Source organism: Oncorhynchus kisutch, linkage group LG24, assembly GCF_002021735.2.
Source record: "Oncorhynchus kisutch isolate 150728-3 linkage group LG24, Okis_V2, whole genome shotgun sequence".
Lineage (NCBI taxonomy): Eukaryota > Metazoa > Chordata > Actinopteri > Salmoniformes > Salmonidae > Oncorhynchus > Oncorhynchus kisutch.
Genome location: NC_034197.2, coordinates 10,451,454 through 10,473,421, shown reverse-complemented (window position 1 = coordinate 10,473,421; position 21,968 = coordinate 10,451,454). Strand labels below are relative to the sequence as shown.

General features: G+C 42.9%; 1 protein-coding gene across 1 annotated transcript; it reads right to left on the bottom strand.

Moving 5' to 3' along the window:
- Positions 1–10,165: 10,165 nt before the first annotated feature.
- LOC109869836 (E3 ubiquitin-protein ligase MARCH9-like) lies at positions 10,166–18,073 on the bottom strand. The gene is made up of 4 exons (XM_020460108.2): positions 16,251–18,073; positions 12,787–12,942; positions 12,020–12,212; positions 10,166–11,707 (listed from the first exon to the last, which is right to left on the bottom strand). Exons 1-4 carry the CDS (start codon positions 16,572–16,574, stop codon positions 11,379–11,381), a joined length of 1,002 nt encoding a protein of 333 aa, XP_020315697.1. The 5' UTR covers positions 16,575–18,073; the 3' UTR covers positions 10,166–11,378.
- Positions 18,074–21,968: the final 3,895 nt, after the last annotated feature.

The window sequence follows — 21,968 nt, the reverse complement described above, 5'->3', positions numbered from 1 at the left end:
CCAAAAAACATTTCCACTGCATTTCAGCCCTGCCACAAAAGGACCAGCTGACATCATGTCAGTGATTCTCTCGTTAACACAGGTCATTGCTTTGCACAAAAAGGGCTTCACAGGCAAGGATATTGCTGCCAGTAAGATTGCACCTAAATCAACCATTCATCGGATCATCAAGATCCGATGAACACAAGGAGAGCGGTTCAATTGTTGTGAAGAAGGCTTCAGGGCGCCCAAGAAAGTCCAACAAGCGTCAGGACTGTCTCCTAAAGTTGATTCAGCTGTGGGATCTGGGCACCACCAGTACAGAGCTTGCTCAGGAATAGCAGCAGGCAGGTGTGAGTGCATCTGCACGCACAGTGAGGCGAGGACTTTTGGAGGATGGCCTGGTGTCAAGAAGGGCAGCAAAGAAGCCACTTCTCTCCAGGAAAAACATCAGGGACAGACTGATATTCTGCAAAAGGTACAGGGATTGGACTGCTGAGGCCTGGGGTAAAGTCATTTTCTCTGATGAATCCCCTTTCCGATTGTTTGGGGCATCCGGAAAAAAGCTTGTCCGGAGAAGATAAGGTGAGCGCTACCATCAGTCCTGTGTCATGCCAACAGTAAAGCATCCTGAGACCATTCATGTGTGGGGTTGCTTCTCAGCCATGGGAGTGGGCTTACTCACAATTTTGCCTAAGAACACAGCCATGAATAAAAAATGGTACCAACACATCCTCCGAGAGCAACCTCTCCCAACCATCCAGGAACTGTTTGGTGACGCACAATGCCTTTTCCATTATGATGGAGCACCTTGCCATAAGGCAAAAGTGATAACTAAGTGGCTCAGGGAACAAAACATCTATATTTTGGGTCCATAGCCAAGAAACTCCCCAGACCTTAATTCTATTGAGAACTTGTGGTCAATCCTCAAGAGGCGGGTGGACAAACAAAAACCCACAAATTTGGACAAACTCCAAGCATTGATTATGCAAGAATGGGCATCAGTTTATTGACAGCATGCCAGGGCGGATTGCAGAGGTCTGGAAAAAGAAGGGTCAACACTGCAAATATTGACTCTTCACATCAACTTAATGTAATTGTCATTAAAAGCCTTTGACACTTATGAAATGCTTGTAATTATACTTCAGTATTCCATAGTAACAAAAATATCTAAAGTCAGTGAAGCAGCAAACTTTGTGGAAATAAATATTTGTGTCATTCTCAAAACTTTTGGCCACGACTGTACTTACAATCTTGTCCCATCGCTACTAAAACACAACCCAGCCAAGCCGCACTTCTTCTTGACACAACGCCCGCTTAACCTTGGAAGCCAGCTGCACCAGGAGGAAACCCCGTACACCTGGTGACCGTGTCGTGCATTGCGCTTCAGGAGTCGCTAGTGTGCGATGGGACAGGAACATCCCTGCCGGCCAAGCCAGTCGCGGCTGGCTGCGACAGAGCCTGGACTCAAACCAGGAGTCGCTAGTGTGCGATGGGACAGGAACATCCCTGCCGGCCACAGGAGTCGCTAGTGTGCGATGGGACAGGAACATCCCTGCCGGCCAAGCCAGTCGCGGCTGGCTGCGACAGAGCCTGGACTCAAACCAGGATCTCTAGCGGCACAGCTAACACTGTGATGCAGTGCCTTAGACCACTGCGCCACTCGGGAGGCCCCCCCAAAAACCATTCTAACCATTGACAGCCTAAAATGGCCTTTCAAATATGGGATCCTTGGGACATCCCCACCCCCCATTGAAGTTGGGTTAAGGTTAGGGTTAGGTAAGGGTTATTGTTAAAGGGGCTACATCCATTTTTGGACTTCTGAATTTATGAAATTGTACCCATTGAAATCTTGAAGAATATAACTTATAAATGCCTCATGCCCACCTGCCACAGCAGACACTGCCAGTACTCAATTACAGTTGCTACTCTGGAACTCTCTACTCTGGGACTCTCTACTCTGGAACTCTCTACTCTCTACTCTGGGACTCTCTACTCTGGAACTCTCTACTCTGGGACTCTCTACTCTGGAACTCTTTACTCTGGGACTCTCTACTCTGGAACTCTCTACTCTGGAACTCTCTACTCTGGAACTCTCTACTCTCTACTATGGAACCATACTCTCTACTCTCTACTCTGGAACTCTCTACTCTGGAACTCTCCACTCTCTACTCTGGGACTCTCTACTCTGGAACTCTCTACTCTGGGACTCTCTACTCTGGAACTCTCTACTCTGGAACTCTCTGCTCTTTACTATGGAACCATACTCTCTACTCTGGAGCAAATATATATACAGTGTATTGCCAAAAAACACTCACTTCAAAAATAGACTCCGAACTGTCCAATGAACCAAACTAATTAAAGAATCCTACAGTACACAAACACCCTCTCTCTGTTCTAAGCTGACATATGGAATTGTTTTAAGATGGTCATACCTTGGATCATTTAGCTATTTGATTTACAATTTTAGGACCACTTTAGGTAAATACATGATCTGGCCTTTTCTACTATAGCCAATAGAAATGCATTAATAACACATTCATAAATGGCAAAAAAAAGACAGTCGGGAAATATATCATGAGGAATAAAGTTTTGAAGTATCTGTCCTATATCTTTAAGATATAAGAAAATGCAGAAGAAGAAAAAAAACACGTAAATGATATATACAGTACCAGGCAAAAGTTTTGACACCCCTACTCATTCCAGGGTTTTTACTATTTTCTACATTGTAGAATAATAGTGAAGACATCAAAACTATGAAATAACACATATGGAATCAGGTAGTAATCAAAACAAAGTGTTAAACAAACAAAAATATGTTTTATATGTTAGATTCTTCAAAAATAGCCACCCTTTGCCTTGATGACAGCTTTGCACACTTGGCATTCTCTCAACCAGTTTCATGAGGACACAACCATGGCAACTCAACTCAACTGTAAAAAAAAAATGCAAGTGTCCGCATAACAGCGCAACACAACTCCAAACATGACAGATAAAAATCTAAAAATAGCTACAATTAAATTGTTTCTCCAATTTCATAATGGGCAGTTTTTTACGAATAGTTACATAGAATATTAGTCAGTTCTACCACCTCAACATTGCTAATTTAAACAGGGTTTAATATAATGTGGTAAAGTTCAGCTTCAGTCCACAGGGGGGCACTGTGTCACTGTCAGAAGATATGTGCTTCAGTCAGAAAAACATTCTCTCAACTTTTCGGTCTCAGCTGGCTAGCCAACCATCTATTTACAGAAACGAAACCCATCAAATACCCTCGCTGGAAATAAACACTTTTCCTAATATCATGATTTAAATCAACATCCTTAGCTTGCCCATTTACTAAAAGTACTGTTAAATAACTCTGACTGACACCCAATGCTCAGCGCTAACGCTAGCCTATTTTGTATTTATTATGAATCCCCATTACTCTTCCTTGGGTCTAGAAAAATTAAGGCAGTTATACGCAATAAAACAAAAAATATTTTACAACACATTAAGTGTGTACCCTCAAGGCCACTACTCTACTACCACATATCTACAACAAAAAAATCTATGTATACGTGTGTGTATAGTGCGTATGTTATCGTGTGTGTGTCTGTGCCTGCGTCTCTTCACAGTCCCTGCTGTTCCATAATGTGTATTTGTATCTGTTTTTTTTTAATCTGATTTCCCTGCTTGCATGAGTTACTTGATATGGAATAGTTCCATGTAGTCATAGCTCTATGTAGTACTGTGCGCCTCCCATAATCTGTTCTGGACTTTGGGACTATGAAGAGATCTCTGGGGGCATGTCTTGTGGGGTATGCATGGGCATCATGGGTACGCCTTTCCTTCCAGTTCTCTGCTGCCAATGACTGGAACGAATTGCAAAAATCACTGAAGCTGGAGTCTTATATCTCCCTCTCTAACTTTAAGCATCAGCTGTCAGAGAAGATTACAGATCACTGTACCTGTACACAGCCAATCTGTAAATAGTACACCCAACTACCTCATCCCCATATTATTACTTACCCTCTTGCTCTTTTGCAGCCCAGGATCTCTACTTGCACATAATCATCTGCACATCTATAACTCCAGTGTTAATGCTAAATTGTAATTATTTCACCTCTATTGCCTATTTATTGCCTAATTCCCTACTCTTCTACATTTGCACACACTGTACATAGATTTTTCTAAATGTTTTCTATTGTGTTATTGACTGTACATTTGTTTATGTGTAACTGTGTTGTTTTTGTCGCACTGCTTTGCTTTATCTTGGCCAGGTCGCAGTTGTAAATTAGAACTTGTTTTCAACTGGTCTACCTGGTTAAATAAAGTTGAAATAAAAAAAATCTAAATTAAAATCTGAGCTGTGTCTTAGTAGTTTAAACAGACAGCTCGGTGCATTCAACATGTGAATACTTCTCACAAATACAAGTAGTGATGAAATCAATCTCTCCTCTACTTCGAGCCAGGAGAGATTGACATGCATATGATTAATGTTAGCTCTCTGTTTACATTTACGACCATCCATGCTGCCCTGTTCTGGGCCAATTGTAATTCTTCCTAGGTCACTCTGTGTGGCACCTGACCACACGACTGGACAGTAGTCCAGGAGTGACAAAACTAGGACCTGTAGGACCTGCCTCGTTGATAGCACTGTTAAGGCAGAGCAGCACTTTATAATGGACAGACCTCTCCCCATTTTAGCTCCTGTTGCATCAACATGTTTTGACCATGACAGTTTACAATTCAGGGTTACTCCAAGCAGTTTAGTCTCCTCAATTTGTTCAATTTCTACATTATTCATTTCAAGATTAGTTGAGGTTTAGGGTTTCGTGAATTATTTGTCCAAAATGCAATGCTTTTAGTTTTGGAAAAATGTTAGGACTTATTTCTTGCCACTGATTATGAAAATGTCTGCAGCTCTTTGTTAAGTGTTGGGTGATTTCACTTGCTGTGGTAGCTGGTGTGTATAGTGTTGAGTCGTCAGCATAGATAGACACACAGACTTTACTCAGAGCCAGGTCATTAGTAAAGATTGAAAAAAGTAAGGGGCCTAGACAGCTGCCCTGGGAAATGACTGACTCTACCTGAATTATGTTGGAGAGGCTTCCATTAAAGAACACCCACAGTGTTCTGTTAGACACGTAACTCTCAATCCACAATAAAGCAGGGGATGTAAAGCCATAACACATACGTTTTTATGATCAATTTCTCTCAGCCAATCAGCCATTTGTGTAAGTGACGTACATGTGAAATGCCCTTCCCTTAAAGCGTGCTGAAATTTAATTTTTTATTGCTTTGGTACTATTTTCACAAGTACGTGGTACATTTTCACAACTCTTGGTACAAAGCTCCAAACTGGTCACACTTGTAACGCAGCCAGTCTTTCATTAAAAACCTGTCATTGGTACATTAATCACTACACAACCATTTATTAAAAATATATGTTTATTGTGAAATGTAATGAGAACATTGGTTTAATCACCAAAACACAACAATATGTTTTCAATTGAGTTGTTTCAAAGCGCCCTTAGAAATGCTGAAAGTAATATGCTACAGTTCTGTAAATTACAGTAGATCCCATTATGCAATACACTTACATTACCCAACAATTTTCTGAAAATCTATCATTTCAATAGTATCTATCCAATGTGTAATCAAAGGTGTGATCAATGAAGACATCCTCTACAATCATTCATGCAATTATATCTGAAAAATAAAGCATTTTTTTGTTCGGTGTACTGTTGAATGAAATGAAAAATTAAATTCAACAAATTAAATTAAAAGAAAACATTTAGCATGCATTCAAGCCTGTCTTGAGCATTTGGCCATAAATTCTCATCCACATCACAGTAAAAGTCCTCATCATTCATGCACCACGGGAAAAACCTTTTGGCATGGCGAATCTAATCTTCATTGAAGTCATCGCATGCCTCATCCATGGCCATAAGGAAGGTGGCACACTCATGGGGATGGGGATCGTACACCTTCCATCTCCATGCTGAAAGGAGAGTATCGGAGCAGGTATAGGGTCACGAATCGGGGATGGGCCCACACGATGACATAGGTGACCCCGTCACCTTGACAGGCTTGCTCAATTTCATTGAGAAACACAATAAGGTGTGTAGCGTTGCAGGATCCAAGTAATGCCCTACGTCCTACCACACCGTCTTCAGAGATAGCGGTGGACATGGAGATGTTTCCCCCACATTGGGCGGCACTTGGGCGGTCGCCCGTTGGCCGATGAGGTTTTCGCCCACGGCGCTGAGTTTTGTCCAGGTTGAAGCCCGCTTCATCAATAAAGATATACTTGTGATGGTTTACAGCAGCATCAAGCACAATCACCCACTAAAAATATAATTTGGTTAGTTATTTTTACAGTATAGATCCAATATGATATTGTGAAGTATCATGTGCATTAATAGGAACAGTAATACAGTATATAGTGCTGTACCTGAACAGTTGTTTCACCCGGTCGTTGTTTCTCTCAAAAGGCACCAAGTAAATGTGTTTCATAGATACCTGGTGCCTCTTCAAAAGGCAGGTGATTGTTGGTAGGCTGGTGGATGCCACATTGGCAAAGGTGTCATCGTTCTCCTCAATGGCCTGCTTTATTTCGGACAGACGAATGTTATTCCTGGCCCTCACCATTTACACCACTGCTGGTCGGTCGGCACATGGCCACCACCATGGGGTCTTCTATCAATTCTGAGTGTAGAACAGAGTATACTTTCAATAGATCATACTGTATGAATATTGTAAAATGTGTTGTGAATTTACATGCATTACAATATGTTATTGACTGTAAATGTAATGGTAAAGCATAGTGCATATCCTGCAGACTTACCAGTTTTCTTGACGAAATGTTCTCATGATCGAATTGACAGTTGATCGTTTCAGATTGGGGTGAAGTAATCTGGCAGCCTCTGCCATGGTAAGGCCTCAGTTTACCACATCAAGGGTCAAGGGACTTGAGCGGTCCACTGCGTTGTGAAATCTCAACTAATCACAGCAGGCATGGCGTCACTCCAGGGGCTTCTTGCAGTATATTGTATTGTTTGCATGTGGTAACGATCTGGGTCCAGAAGTCATACCAGAGTTTCTTAGTCATAATAACAAGTTGGAGGGGTGTTCTCATGCATTTTTCCAAGTAGGAAGGTGGTTCCCGACATGAAGTGAATACGGCAAGTAGTATTGGGCATTCCAGGGCCATACTTGTGTAACCGATGTGAAATGGCTAGCTAGTTAGCGGTGGTGCGCGCTAATAGCGTTTCAATCGGTGAAGTCACTCGCTTTGAGACCTTGAAGTAGTGGTTCCCCTTGCTCTGCAAGGGCCGTGGCTTTTGTGGAGTGATGGGTAACGATGCTTTGTGGGTGTCAGTTATTGATGTGTGCAGAGGGTCCCTGGTTCGAGCTCGGGTATGGGCGATTGGTGCCATTTCACATCGGTTACACTCACCACCCTTTTGACCTCCTCCTTTTCCGCAGCAACCAGTGATCCGGGTCACGGCACCAATGTAACAGCATAACTTTACGTCCGTCCCCTCACCCATACCCGAACCAGGGACACTCTGCACACATCAATAACTGACACCCACAAAGCATCGTTACCGTGGGGAACCACTACTTCAAGGTCTCAGAGCAAGTGACGTCACCGATTGAAGCGCTATTAGCGCACACCACCGCTAACTAGCTAGCCATTTCGCATCGGTTACACTTGTAAACATTATGCTGTGTTCCTAACCAAGTGGGATTTTTTTATTTTACCTTTATTTAACTAGGCAAGTCAGTTAAGAACAAATTCTTATTTTCAATGACGGCCTAGGAACAGTGGGTTAACTGCCTGTTCAGGGGCAGAACGACAGATTTGTACCTTGTCAGCTCGGGGATTCGAACGCACTAACCATACTAGGCTACCCTGCCGAATGTGTTATTTACCACATATCAAAGGACTAGGAAAAATCCACTTGAATGCCCTTCCAACTCGTAACTACTAGTAGGAAACTGGTCTGTCATCTCTGACCTCTCCCACATGCTGATCTCTGATATCACCTACACCTTTTTTGGTTATTACAGGATTCCACGTGTGTTATTTCATAGTTTGACAAACACCGCTGTAAGCAAGGCCACCTTCCAAAGCATATGCGGAAGGCCGACAAAGGCGGATGCTGTGTGCTTTTACGAAGAAAAAAAAAAGATAAAGGTCTATTCAACATTTAAATTGATCGTACATCTAAAAAAAACTGTGCACATTAACTTTGGGTTCGAGTCACCATTGCGTCAAGATTTTTTTGTTAAGGATAACACTGTTCACTGCAGGGACACGACGCTCGATTGAAGCAACGCATATGCGACGAAGTGGATGATTATAATAATGCAGATAAAAGGTTGTACATGTAAGTGTAGCTTACACATTTATGTAACGTCGCCTATAGTAACAACGATGATTTATGTAGCAGTGCCAGTAACCTGTGTGTCGGTTTGCTTGAAGGACTCCCAACAAAAAGCACCTCATTAAATGTATTCGTAATCTTCATATACAACATTTTGGCTGCTCTTCTCAACACACTAATTTAATTATAATTCAACATTTCAAAGGGGGGGTGGGGGAGGCGAATGTGACATTCGAACCCTTGCCACGATCTGCGTCATTTACGTGGAGTTGGCACTCTACACAGACAGCTATTCGATCAGTCAGTCAAACACACTTGAACAAGTTGTTTTGATCGTCAAAACGTGCCGTTGGATTTATGTTAAAGCCTCTCAAATCAACTATTTCAACGATTTTAATTGTCTGATACAAAATTGTAACCGAATATAATCTCGGTCAGGTGTGCAGGTTAGCACAGGGCAAAGTCAAGGGGCCAGGGTTCCGGTGTTGAAGCACGGTTTCGACTGCTCCTACAGTTTTGCATTGGTACTGCGGCCCAGAAATTCCATTTCCATAGACGGCGACATAGAGAAGTCAGATTTGAACATTCCTAATAAGACACATTAGTCATCACGTTTGTGCACAAAACATCCATTGAATGAGGCCGAGTTTTTCCCCATCACTCACAGTGGAAGATATTAACATTCTATATTCATCCAATGTCTACCATGTTTTTGGATGACATCTTCATAGCTGCTTCCTGTGCGCACTGAGTGCTAGTGCGCATGTGATGTTGGTCTGATTAACTGGATGCAACCCGGGTATAGATGGTCCATGATTAATATCTGCATATACGAATTTGAGTAAATTACCTTGAGAACAGTCAAATAAAGACCACGAAAAAGAACACATTTCTAACGTACAGCCTAAAAGTATGCCTACCATTATGTCAGACAGTGAAATGTGAGTTCAAACACATTTTACCTGACGAAATTAGATCGCCTGCAATTATTTATATTTTTGTACACACTGGGGAACTGTAGAGTACAGAATGAGGCTTTCCTCACGACCAATTGTTCCTGCAGTGAGGAATTACCATCTTCAGATAACGTTTTATTCCATATCTACATATAATCGTTGTCTGGAGCTCGAAAAGCAGTAGTAGTAGTAGTAGCAGAGTTTCTAAACCATCTTTGGTAGCAGTATGCAAATAAGGGAGCCAAATTCCCGAAGTTCACCAAAAAGATCCGTTCAAATAGAGCCGTTCGTCCATCTCTGAATTGAATGGACTAAGCTGTAATGTAGGTTTGCAGTTGCACCTTATTGCAATATACAGTATCTAGGCTCCTCGTGTTTGAGCCATTGGAGGTGAGAGGGGGCAACGTTTGATAAAAAGGTGCAATATTTATATCACGTTACCTGGCTGACTTTGTCCTAGGACGAGAGCCGTCGAGGTAGTCAATAATGTATGGCATTGGGGCGCCATCTACAGCATCATAATTCATTACACCTGTTCTGTAATACACATTATCCAGAGACAAGGTGATTAGTTCTCTAGGTGGCGACAATTAGCCACAACACAACCTGGTGTCCTTCCACAATGTAGCAGAGTGTACAGAACAACAGGCCTTTGACACAGACAGGACAAACTTCCAAAGTCCATAAATGTCCACCTTATGTGATTGTGTTCATCAACAATGAAAGCGAAACGTATCGCAATTTGAATGTAAAACCAGATCTCTCTTGAAGGCCTAGTAATCACAATGAACTAATCAGCAAACCATTTTTACTGCACAAGTGTGTAAAAAATAAAAAACAAAGACACAGGAGTGAGACAGTGAATAATAAGGGATCCTCAGATCTCCATCTTTAATCCAATGGTTTGTTTGCTTGTTGTCAAATCTGAATCATCAGCACACAGCAGCAAGTCGGTCATCTCTGTTATAGCTGAAATAACACTGCCATCAGTCAGATTTTTTTTTTAAACAAAAACGGTTTGGTGCAATTAAAACCAGCTGAATAAAAAGTGTTTCTTTTCACAAGCACCTTTCTGAATAGAGCAAATTTGTAGAAGTGCTTAAATGTTATGTGGTAATTATGCGGCATTAAAAAAATGATATACCCATGCAAAATTCACTGTGAAATGTACAGATGTCTTTATTGCCGAGAAGATAGGACTAGGAGTCATTTGAATCTTAATAAATGCATTGTTTTCCTTTTGTAGATGATCCCTTGATCCCTGTATTGTTTGCAGTAATGAACGTCAGTTTTCATATGATGGCTTTGATGTATGATGTAATATGATGTAGTATTCTTTGTTCTCCCGTCTGTAGCCTAATCATCATTAGCTACAGCAATATTTCAGAACTGCGGAACTATTATTATTATTATTATTATTATTATTTAGAGTTGTTTGAAAATGCTTGGCGTGCCATAAGGAGTTTCAGGTATCTCCTTAAATCATACACCCCGTATAAATATCAAAATGACCAAAAAAGAAAACATACCAGAAAAAAAGAATATACATGTATTTCCTTGTGCATCCTGAAATCGGACTGAAAAATATCCATGGATTGGGTTGTTATAAAGCATGTTGGATAGTTTGCATGTTTTACATAGTTTATAATAACCATTCAATTATTACAAATCATGTGCATCGCTTTTTTTAAAACAAACTCCTGTAAAGATCCTCATATGTGCGGTCTGTTGCTGTTTCAGGACGTTTCCAAACATCCAACACATTGTCTCGAACCCAGGTCTCCCAGCCCATAGACAAACTCATAACAACTGCTCCAGTAGGATTAACCTACTAGGCAGGGATCGTAATGAGCCTACCAAGGCAAGGGTTGTTACAATATCATAGTACCTTGGCTGCAGGTCCAGACATTGTCTTGTCTGTACGTATCCTTCCTTGGGCTGGGTACTGAAATCGAGTTCCTCAATGGAGTTGACAGAATCTTGAAAGAACTGACCAGACCCCCCCCCCCAGAAAAAAAACAATACCCTGCTTTATTCCTTCATTCCACCCCTTCCACGCTCAGTTTCATACCGTTGTCACCCTCATCACCACCTCCCGGTTGGCCGAGGAGCCGATACGTGGGTTGTGTGGCCGTAGCTGGCTCAGAATATGAAGGATGGTGTAGCCACAGTGGTGGTCCAGAATAGTCCTGAACCTCCGACTCTGTCTCCTGCTGCCGCCACTACCCAAGCCATGGGGGTTACTCCGTGAGCCCCGACCCCCACCCTTACTGCTACTCAACGGGTCCCCCAAATCATTGGCTTTTATATAGTTCAATACTTTCCATTGTTGATTGACAGCCTGCCATCGCTTGAATATTCGGTATACTGATGAGCCCTCGTGGATTATAAGCCCTGGGAAGAGAGAGATGATTTTACAGAGATAGAAAGAGGCAAGGCGTTAAATTATTTGTAAGGCATGAAATACTTGGGAGTAGGTAATAGGTACAAATCTGTCATACAAAGCACCTTACTCTTGTGCTAACAAATCACAGACATTTGGTATAACCACACAGTGCAGACACGTAAGCAGCGCCATCTGTTTTAAGTCTGGCAATGCACCATTTTCACCAGGTAGACTCTACAAAGATTCACAGTGTGTGTGTGTGTGTTAATGTACGTGTGTGTGTGTGTGTGTGTGTGTCTTCTGTGATTCCTCCTCCTCACCGATGCACACGATGTCCATGAAGCCGTACATGCCGTAGCAGATCTGGAAGAGCAGGTCCTGGCGCTGCCACTTGGCAGAGGGGCTGAGGGACGACCAAACGAGCCAGGAGATGCTGGCGATGAGGAACAGGGAGCCCAGGATGATGGCAGCGATCTGGACCTTCTCGATCACCGTCAGGGAGATGGCCTGCCACTGAACAGAACGGACACGAGGGCCAAGAAAGGGACAATAAGAAAGGGGAAACAGTCAAATGAATAGGATGTCATTTCAGGCACAGATTTAGTGAGGCAACAGGAAAAAGTGTCAGCACAGGTCCAGTTTTCACACTTTCCTCCTTGCGAGTGGCCAAGACTTGTTCTAGCAGAGTAACTGTAACGCCTAGACTAGTGCACCAGAGCAGAGCACTGTGTAATACTCTGATAGGGGTATTGTGCGTGGTTTGAAGTTGATGCATCAGCAGAAAACTGCCTGTGAGATAAGATCTGTGCACTGTGGCCACTAGAAAAACCCGTCATTGATTTTGGAGGATGAGAGTAGACCAGGTGCACAATGCACACACGACTGGAGTGGATGAGACAGAGCCCCTACTCCCTAGACACTTGTATAAATCAGAAAGGATTGGATAGGTATAAGCAATATGAGGACAATCACGAAAGTGGAGCTACTGTTGTATTGTACTGCATGAAGTACCAATTGGCTAGGGTCTGATTCTGGCCAGAGCGTAAGTCCTCGAGAATGAGGGGTTGGGCGGAGTGACGAGACATACCTGCAGTGGGTTCTTGGTGCTGATGGCCAGGACATGGTACTTGAAGTAGCAAAGCTCACAGCTCCAGGAGCCTCTCTCGCTGATCCAGCGGATGAGGCAGGGCTGGTGGGTGCAGCGCACAGAACCCTTACAGCGACATGGGCTCAGCAGCTCTCCCTGCAGGAGAGAGAGGGGTCCAACCATAGAATTAGAATGACTAGAATAAACATTCTCATTCAAGACAATGTTCTGTGATGCGAGTCTGATGTGGCATAACACACCATGGGTTATTTCTGAATTGGAAATATTTTGGAATAAGAAACGATACTGGATAATGGAGAGCCCTCAATGTCTCACCAAAGCTACTGATTTTTGTGTATGTCTGTTTGGCACACTCAGTAAAAATACAATGGGTGGACTGACACAGGTTGTAGGGCACCTTAACCCAATATCACAATCCTCCCACATATTTTAGAGTTTGAAACAGTCAGAAAGCAACTATGAATGACCTATTCATTATTAATTAGAGAATCTTCCTCCTCTTCCACAATTTCCACCTTAGTAAATGGAAAATCAAAAGTGGTGAAAACTTCAGTACTGTAGCTAAATGTCGAGGGTAGTATATTACTCAATGCTAAAATGATGCATGCCTAGGAATAATTAGTAGATCAATGCATGTGCCCAGCTTGATGCTGGCCTATTGGCCAGAACGAGCCAATTAGGGCCCGGCAACATCGGCAGGGGTGCACAGAGATTTGAAGGGCAGGCAGGTGAACGGGAGGTGAGCCATTCAACCCCTACTGTTCACACAAAACAGGTCCCAAATGGCAGCCTATTCCCTTCATGTTGCACTATGTCAAAAGTAGTACACTATATAGGGAATAGGTTGCCATTTCAGCGCAGAGACAGACTCTCAGTGAACTCAATCAATACAGGCCCTACTGCAGTACCTACAGCAAACATTGCCCTTCTCATCTGGATGGGTAGGATAGGATAAGAAGAACTTTCATCAGGTTGACTCTTGAGGAATAGAGAATGTTGAGCATTGTAGATTTAATTTATTTTTTTTTACAGTTATGTATGTGTCTAATTATACACATCTAAATGGGCTGAAGTTTTAAAAAAGTAGCCTAGTGATTCCCCTGAATGCAGTTTCCTATTCATTGCTTGCAGTACCTACAGCAAACACCCCATCTAATTAGATCATCCCCACTTAAGTAGATTGTGAAATCCATGACGGGAATGTGCAAGTGCACACTTCAGAAGGCTGGAGAATCGGGACATAGTCCATGAGGACTCGTGAAGGAAAGGGAGTATGTTGAGATGTTTTGAATAAGTTTGGCATGAGTCATGTGTACACATTTACCAATTTACTCTTAAGAACACGCAAATAGAAGACTAGTATTACCTTCTACTTTTCATATCAAGTTAAACTGCAAATACATCTGGTAGCAATGAACAAGATCAAACCACAACCAAAATCTAAAGTTATCCATCCATATTTAAAATTGTATTTAATAGTGCCATATTAGAAACTACCCTCACTCCAGAAATAATTTGATCCCAAATTATTTTTAAGCACAAATGGGGAAAATATGTTTTCATTTTGGTTCAGTTGGTAGTGAGTGACTCATTTAACCCATGTGTATTTCTCCCTAAATAACCAGTTGCATGTTTTTTTGACAGGGGCTTTACAATGACACTTCATAATCTTTTCCAGTTTTTGACATTTATTTTCCCCAGGTTTGCTTGTTAAACCTTGTTATTATAAGATACTTTCATTGACTAACAACATACCGATTTGAGTGGGGGAGAGGAGCCACATGTCCCATCAGTCATAAACTGGTCAGCAGTATATGAGGAAGTATATATATCAGCAGCATATGAGGAACTGAATAAAAACTTAAACATTTGTTGTACAGCAAAATGTCAAGCCAGGTAAAAGTAATAGTGTGTCCACCCACCCACCCATCCATCCACCCACACACCCACCCACACACCCACACACCCATCCAGGCACCCATCCTGTCTGAAGCAAATGCTGCCTGGCACTGCCCAGAGCCTCATATGTGGCTAACATTCCAAATATGAGGCTATGGCACAGCCTATTCTGAAGCTAGACCATGTCAAGTGGAAAGGTTGGTGATGGGAGCACACAGAAATAGAATCACTAGAATGGGAAAATGTAAATCGCATTGGATAAAGGTGTCTGTTAAATGGCATATATTATTATTAGTATAAAATCTCCTAAGACCCCAGACCACCCACCTTGACTTGAATGGGAATTCCCGTTCTAGATATTATATTTCTATGGGTGCACATGCCATTGCAATACCATGGAGTTCTCCTTCTGACGGCTCTGACAGGAAGTTTAATTATGAATCATATTTCATGCGTCCCACAGAGTAAGGTTATTATATTTGTAGAAGTAATTGCTCAACTGACAGGGACATGACTGTCCCCTGTTGTGACCCACTTGAATAATTAAATAACAATTAAATGACAAAGTGGCTGGGTCTAAGATAATAGCTCATCTTCTAAGTAATCATGAAGTTGAAGTGGTACAGGAAGCAGTGCTGAAAGATTAGTTCATATCATGTCAATCTAAAGAAGATTGATGCTGCTTTTAAATCATTCTTAAAATGTATTCTGAATGTCTGTTTGCCTTTGCCTCATAGTCTATTCACTTAAGGCCCGGCCAATTAGCCTGAGATCCAAACCATGTGGAACAACTGGCCAGAACCAGGTAACTGATCAACATTTCTTGAGGTTATATTACAGGTGTGAAACACCTGCCTGTTCCTTTTTATAGTTGTTCAATTCTGCATAGCTCCCATTGAGATTACAGATGCTATGAAGTAGCACCTACTGTATACTGTAATAATGCTATGACAAACATAAAATCTCACAAAGTGATTAAGTAGTGATTTCCATCTGTGCTCCAGTGGCACTTACACCATATTTCATTATCTCAAGGCCATGGTTAACGAGCTCAGCCAGGCTGTACAGGTTCTGCACATCTGTTGTGTCAAATTTTGGCTGAGGACCAAAGCTCCGAGCATTGTTCTGCATCCCTATACATTCATTGGCTTAGAGGCCCACAGACATAGCCTGGGTTCCAGTCTGTTTCTGCTCTTCTGACATTCGTTACCAGTTCATTACCAGGCCAATTATTATTCACGTGCACAAGTGGACCATGACATCAGTCAAGCTATAATCAACATTGTTGTAAGCTATAGAGTACTAAAATAACAATTGTATTTGTCGTATTTTCTCAACCAAATCAATTTGGCAATGTCACAGAACACACCAAATCGAAACAGGTCAAAGTGTAGCAATATAGGTTTACTATAGGCCTACACGCGTACTAACATTCAGAACCATGGACAGCGTATGGCTATTGCCTAATGGTCAAATTGAGCAGTTTTGTGTTGTGGCGCGAAAAGCGGGACAACGAAGGCGTATGTATCTATCTGGGACAGTACCTGCTCCGGACCCTGAAAGCAGATACGACAGCGCAGGCTGCTTGCAGTGCTGGTGAGCGACACGGCATCCAGGCCCACTTGCAGTTTTGGGTCCTTCTCCTCAAAGCCCAGGCTCCGAGGCCGAGGATCCGTCCCGTAATACTCCTCCTCGTCATCCCGGGAGGAGCAGTCCACAAAGGGAGGCCAGCCGCAGCCGCCCATCCCAAGACCCCGCATGCTGGACCGTCTCTCTGCTTCGGCTCGTTCAGGCTGTCTCGAATCGTCTCGCATAAAAACCAGTACTTTCAGTTCGTTGAAAAACATGCGGATCCTATATTTGAACATGTTTGGCTACATTAATTATTCAGAAGGGAATGAAACCAATTTGAAAATAAGGTGGTCTCAAGAAGAAAAAAAATATGCCTTTGATTTAGGAGAAGGGTTATTATTATTATTATACGCCTATTATCTTTAGCCAATTATTGTGCTGCATATGCTATTATTTAGGGGATTTTACCTAAACATTTTCTGAATAGTATCACTGATGAGCATACAAAACTTGTAGGCTCACCCTACTGTAAATGTTCTGTCAAATGGTAAGAAATAAATGACCACGTCTTGGTTGTTGTCTGATGGCATGTGTGTCTAAGACAATGCAGATGAGAGATTTCCCTCTTGAGAAGCTCGATACACTCTCTCAATATTCATTACGAAAACAACTCTGCGAATGCTGTCAAGCTAGATTCCTCCTCCACCCCTACCACCACAAATACGTGATAGGCCTATATCGTCCATTGCCTGCACTATCGATCTAAAATATACACATCATCAAATACCTTGCATTAGGGGTTTGCAGCAAAAATATATATGTTTGCTACACAAAGCAGAAGACATGCCAGCGTGGACTAGTGGAAGAGTGAACAACGGAGAGACATAAAATAGAACGAGATGTAAAAAATAAAAATAAACATTCCATGTCCAACCCCACAGTCATATCTGGGACTGTTGTCAAGAAGCATAATCCCAAAGGGTGCGGACAGACGATATAATGAAAGTTAAATGTAGACAAGTGATTATATCGTGTTTTTAATTATCCTTAGTAGCATCCCAACCGTCAGATCATGGTTTTTCTTTTCTATTCCACCTCTGTAATGTTTTGGATTGATCCATCAAGAACGGTCCACCTCATTCCACCCGACGTCCACACAGAGTGGATCCAATTTGCAATCCAGTAAATTTGCATGTTAAATATATCTGTAAATATATCCACTCAAAACAGCGATACATCCCACCTTCATTCGATAGCCATCAGCATTTCTCTTCGGTGTCTTCAATCTTTGCGTTGAAAATATGGTGCACCGACATTTGAGAATAACAGACCAGAATTCAAAACAACAGTTGCTGCAATCTTCTAATTTACAGACCGATGGAGATGTCTACACATCCGATAGGGCAATTACAGCAGTAGCCTAATGCCATTGATATTGTAGCCTAGCCTCTCAGATGGTGATGATGATGATGATAGCCTACTGCTTGCTCGCGCTGCCTGATTCCTCCTCGAAATGGTCGACTTTGATAGAGAACCAACGCAGCACCTACTTCCGGAATTAATACTAGCCTACAAGAATGGAAAACTGCATGACACTGGTGTACTTTTATCATTTTCTTCTCTACGGTCATTAGTCTGTCTCCTCTGTATGGTATGGGTGCACCCTCTCTGGAGCCCTGTAGTTAGGGATGGGGAGGGCAGATTCCGTTCGGCTGTTGTATTGACAGACGACGCTGTCGCTGTCCAAGGTGCGATCTCGCCTAGTGACGTGTGCAGTCACAGTGCCACATGCACTACACTCCCGGGAAATATACATGATGACGCCTGAGCATATCTTTCTTTCTTTCGAATTCAGGGACGCTTTCTTTTCCACCATTCTTTCTTTCACCTGTTTCTACACTCCACATTATCAACAACTTTTGATCTATGGGGTCTCAGTCTTTTTCGACCAGGATACTATCAGCGATTGACTTGGACTGAAATAGGTACCGGTACTGTTTATATTTAGGTGCAGGAGCTCCACAATACTTTTGAATGAATATTCTATAAGAGGAACAGGAGTTCAAGAAGTAGAAAATGTAAGGTCCTGGTACTCAGCTCTGGTGATCTTCTGCCTAAATCAAGCACAGATTAATACACCAGCAACCACTAGCTTACTATAAGGTCCATGAAATTCCTCATGTCATGGTGATGGAGAAACAACTGAGAAAGTTCATGCTCCTTCCTTGGTGAGGGAGAATTGTCTCGGGGCCATTTCACAGAGTGCACCAGACAAGGTAATTAGGTTATATCACACGCTGGGGTTGTAAGGTCAGTTTAATCACACATAAATAGACACACACACACACACACACACTGAATTATTGGCTGTTCCTTGACCACTGGTCGGCCCCCCACACTCAGCATTCTGAACCCATAGCGATTCCCTGCTATGGGTTCAATTCCCCAGAATAGATTTTTCACACATACTCTGCACTTGTGGATTTTTCAACATGGAGCTTGGCTTGAGATGCAGTTCATAGGCTATTATGTGAAGTCTCCATAAACGGTCATATTTGCTATCCCGTATTCCTACACGAAAACCTCTCATGGTAATCTGAGGCGTAGTTTCAGTGACTCGTAAACATCCTGCCCCACCCCCACTCTCACCACCTGCCCCGATATGATCCTTCCTACCAATGAGTGTATGGGGTGTGATTCATACTGTAACAGAATAATTCCAATCGCACGATATCCTTACGCTCTCCCATACTGCTAGACATGGCAGTGCAGGGCTAATTTTATGAACCAATAAAATGCACACACCACCATTCGTATTGTAATGGGGGAATTATGATAACAACAGTAGATCATCTCCCATACTGACAGTCCATACTGACAGTTTCAGGAGTAGCAGGGCAGGACGTCTTTCTTTCTACTGAGCACTAACAACATGCATCCACCCACCCACCGGTCGGTCTGTTACATTATTGATAGGCTTACTGACCTGTTTCTCTCCTCTTACTGAACTGAGCGGCCCTCCTTTTCCTGTAGTCCCCAATGATTTCCCCTCCTGTTGGCCCTGGCTGCATCGTTACAGTGAGAGGAATGTAGATCTAGATCCAGACACATCATTATCTTGTCTCTTGTCTCGTGGTTCCATTCATAGAAATAGTCAGAATTGCATTCTTGTCTTTCTATTTCTATGGTCTTTTGACGCCATTTCCACTCCTTCTGTTATGTGATGAGCTGCGCCGAATACAACAGGTGTAGACCTTACAGTGAAATGCTTACCTGCAAGCTCTTAACAAACAATAGTTTTAAGAACTATTGTTTGGAGCTATATACTGGGGGTACCGGTACAGAGTCAATGTGCGGGGGCACCTGTGTTGAGGTAATTGAAGGAATATGCACATGTAGGTAGAGTTATTAAAGTGACTATGCATAGATAATAACAGAGAGTAGCAGCAGTGTAGAAGGGGGGGGGGCAATGCAAATAGTCTGTGTAGCCATTTGATTAGCTGTTCAGGGGTCTTATGGCTTGTGGGTAGAAGCTGTTTAGAAGCCTCTTGGACCTAGACTTGGCACTCCGGTACCACTTGCCTTGCAGCAGCAGAGAGAACAGTCTGTGACTAGGGTGGCTGGAGTCTTTCACCATTTTTAGGGCCTTCCTCTGACACCGCCTTGATATAGAGGTCCTGGATGGCAGGAAGCGGCCCTCCTTTTCCTGTAGTCCCCAATCATCTCCTTTGTCTTGATCATGTTGATGGAGAGGTTGTTGTCCTTGCACCACACGGTCAGGTCTCTGACCTCCTCCCTATAGGCTGTCTCATCGTTGTCGGTGATCAGGCCTACCACTGTGTCATCGAAAACTTTATGATGGTGTTGGAGTCATGCCTGGCTATGCAGTCATGAGTGAACAGGGAGTACAGGAGGGGACTGAGCACGCACCCCTGAGGGGCCCACGTGTTGAGGATCAACATGGCGGATGTGTTGTTACCTACCCTTACCACCTGGGGGCGGCCCTTCAGGAAGTCTAGCATCCAGTTGCAGTGGGAGGTGTTTAGTTCCGGGGTCCTTAGCTTACTGATGAGCTTTGAGGGCACTATTTCACCAGGTGTGAAAAGGCAGTGTGGATTATAATAGAAATAGCATCATCTGTGGATCTGTTGGTGCGGTATGCAAATTGGAGTGGGTCTAGGGTTTCTGGGATGATGGTGTTGATGTGAGCCATGACCAGCCTCTCAAAGTATTTCATGGCTACAGACGTGAGTGCTACGGGTCGGTAGTCATTTAGGCAGGTTACCTTAGTGTTTTTGGGGACACTGACTATGGTGGTCTGCTTGAAACATGTTGTTATTACCGACTCAGACAGGGAGAGGTTGAAAAAGTCAGTGAAGACACTTGCCAGTTGGTCAGCGCATGCTCAGAGTACACGTCCTGGTAATCCGTCTGGCCCTGCGGCCTGTTTAGAAAGGTCTTATTCACATCGGCTGCGGAGAGTGTGATCACACAGTCATCTGGAACAGCTGATGCTCTCATATGCATGTTTCAGTGTTACTTGCCTCGAAGTGAGCATAGAAGCTATTTATTTTGTCCGGTAGGCTCATGTCACTGCACAGCTTTCGACTGTGCTTCCCTTTGTAGTCTGTAATAGTTTGCAAGCCCTGCCACAACCGACGAGCGTCCGGTGTAGTACGATTCAATCAGTGACTGATGTGGTGTACTCCTCAATGCCATCAGAAGAATCCCGGAACATATTCCAGTCTGTGCTAGCAAAACAGTCCTGTAGTTTAGCATCTGCTTCATCTGACCACTTTTTTATAGACCGAGTCACTGGTGCTTCCTGCTGTCACGGGCGTCCTCCTCTTCATCTGAAGAGGAGAGGCGAGAAGGATCGGAGGACCAAAATGCGGCGTGATAGGTGTTCATCATTAATTTTAATAAAGAAAACACTGAATACTGAAACACACTATACAAACCAATAAACAAATAACGACCGTGAAGCTAAATGAGAACTGTGATGACACCAATCAATCAACATAGACAATCACCCACAAACAAACAGTGAAACCCAGGCTACCTAAGTATGATTCTCAATCAGAGACAACTAATGACACCTGCCTCTGATTGAGAATCATACTAGGCCGAAACATACAAATCCCCAAATCATAGAAAAACAAACATAGACTGCCCACCCCAACTCACACCCTGACCATACTAAATAAATACAAAACAAAGGAAATAAAGATCAGAACGTGACACCTGCTTTAATTTTTGCTTGTAAGCAGGATTCAGGAGGATAGAATTATGTTCAGATTTGCCAAACAGAGGGCGAGGTAGAGCTTTGTACGTGTCTCTGTGTGTGGAGTAAAGGTGGTCTAGAGTTTTTTCCCCTCTGGTTGCACATTTAACATGCTGATAGAAATGAGGTAAAACTGATTTAAGTTTCCCTGCATTAAAGTCCCCGGCTACTAGGTGCGCCGCCTCTGGATGAGCGTTTTCGTGTTTGCTTGTGGCGGTATACAGCTCATTGAGTGCGGTTTTAGTGCCAGCATCGGTTTGTGGTATGTAGACAGCTATGAAAAATACAGATGAAAACTCTAGGTAGATTGTGTGACCTATCGCTTATCATGAGATACTCTACCTCAGGTGAGCAAAACCTTGAGACTTCCTTAGATATCGCACACCAGCTGTTGTTCACCGCCCGT

Coding starts and splice junctions, on each gene's coding strand:
- LOC109869836 (XM_020460108.2), bottom strand. CDS start 16,574: ATGTTCAAATATAGGATCCGCATGTTTTTCAACGAACTGAAAGTACTG. Junction 12,943..16,250: donor GCTTTCAGGGTCCGGAGCAG/GTACTGTCCCAG, acceptor TCTCTCCTGCAG/GGAGAGCTGCTGAGCCCATG. Junction 11,708..12,019: donor CATGGACATCGTGTGCATCG/GTGAGGAGGAGG, acceptor CTCTCTTCCCAG/GGCTTATAATCCACGAGGGC.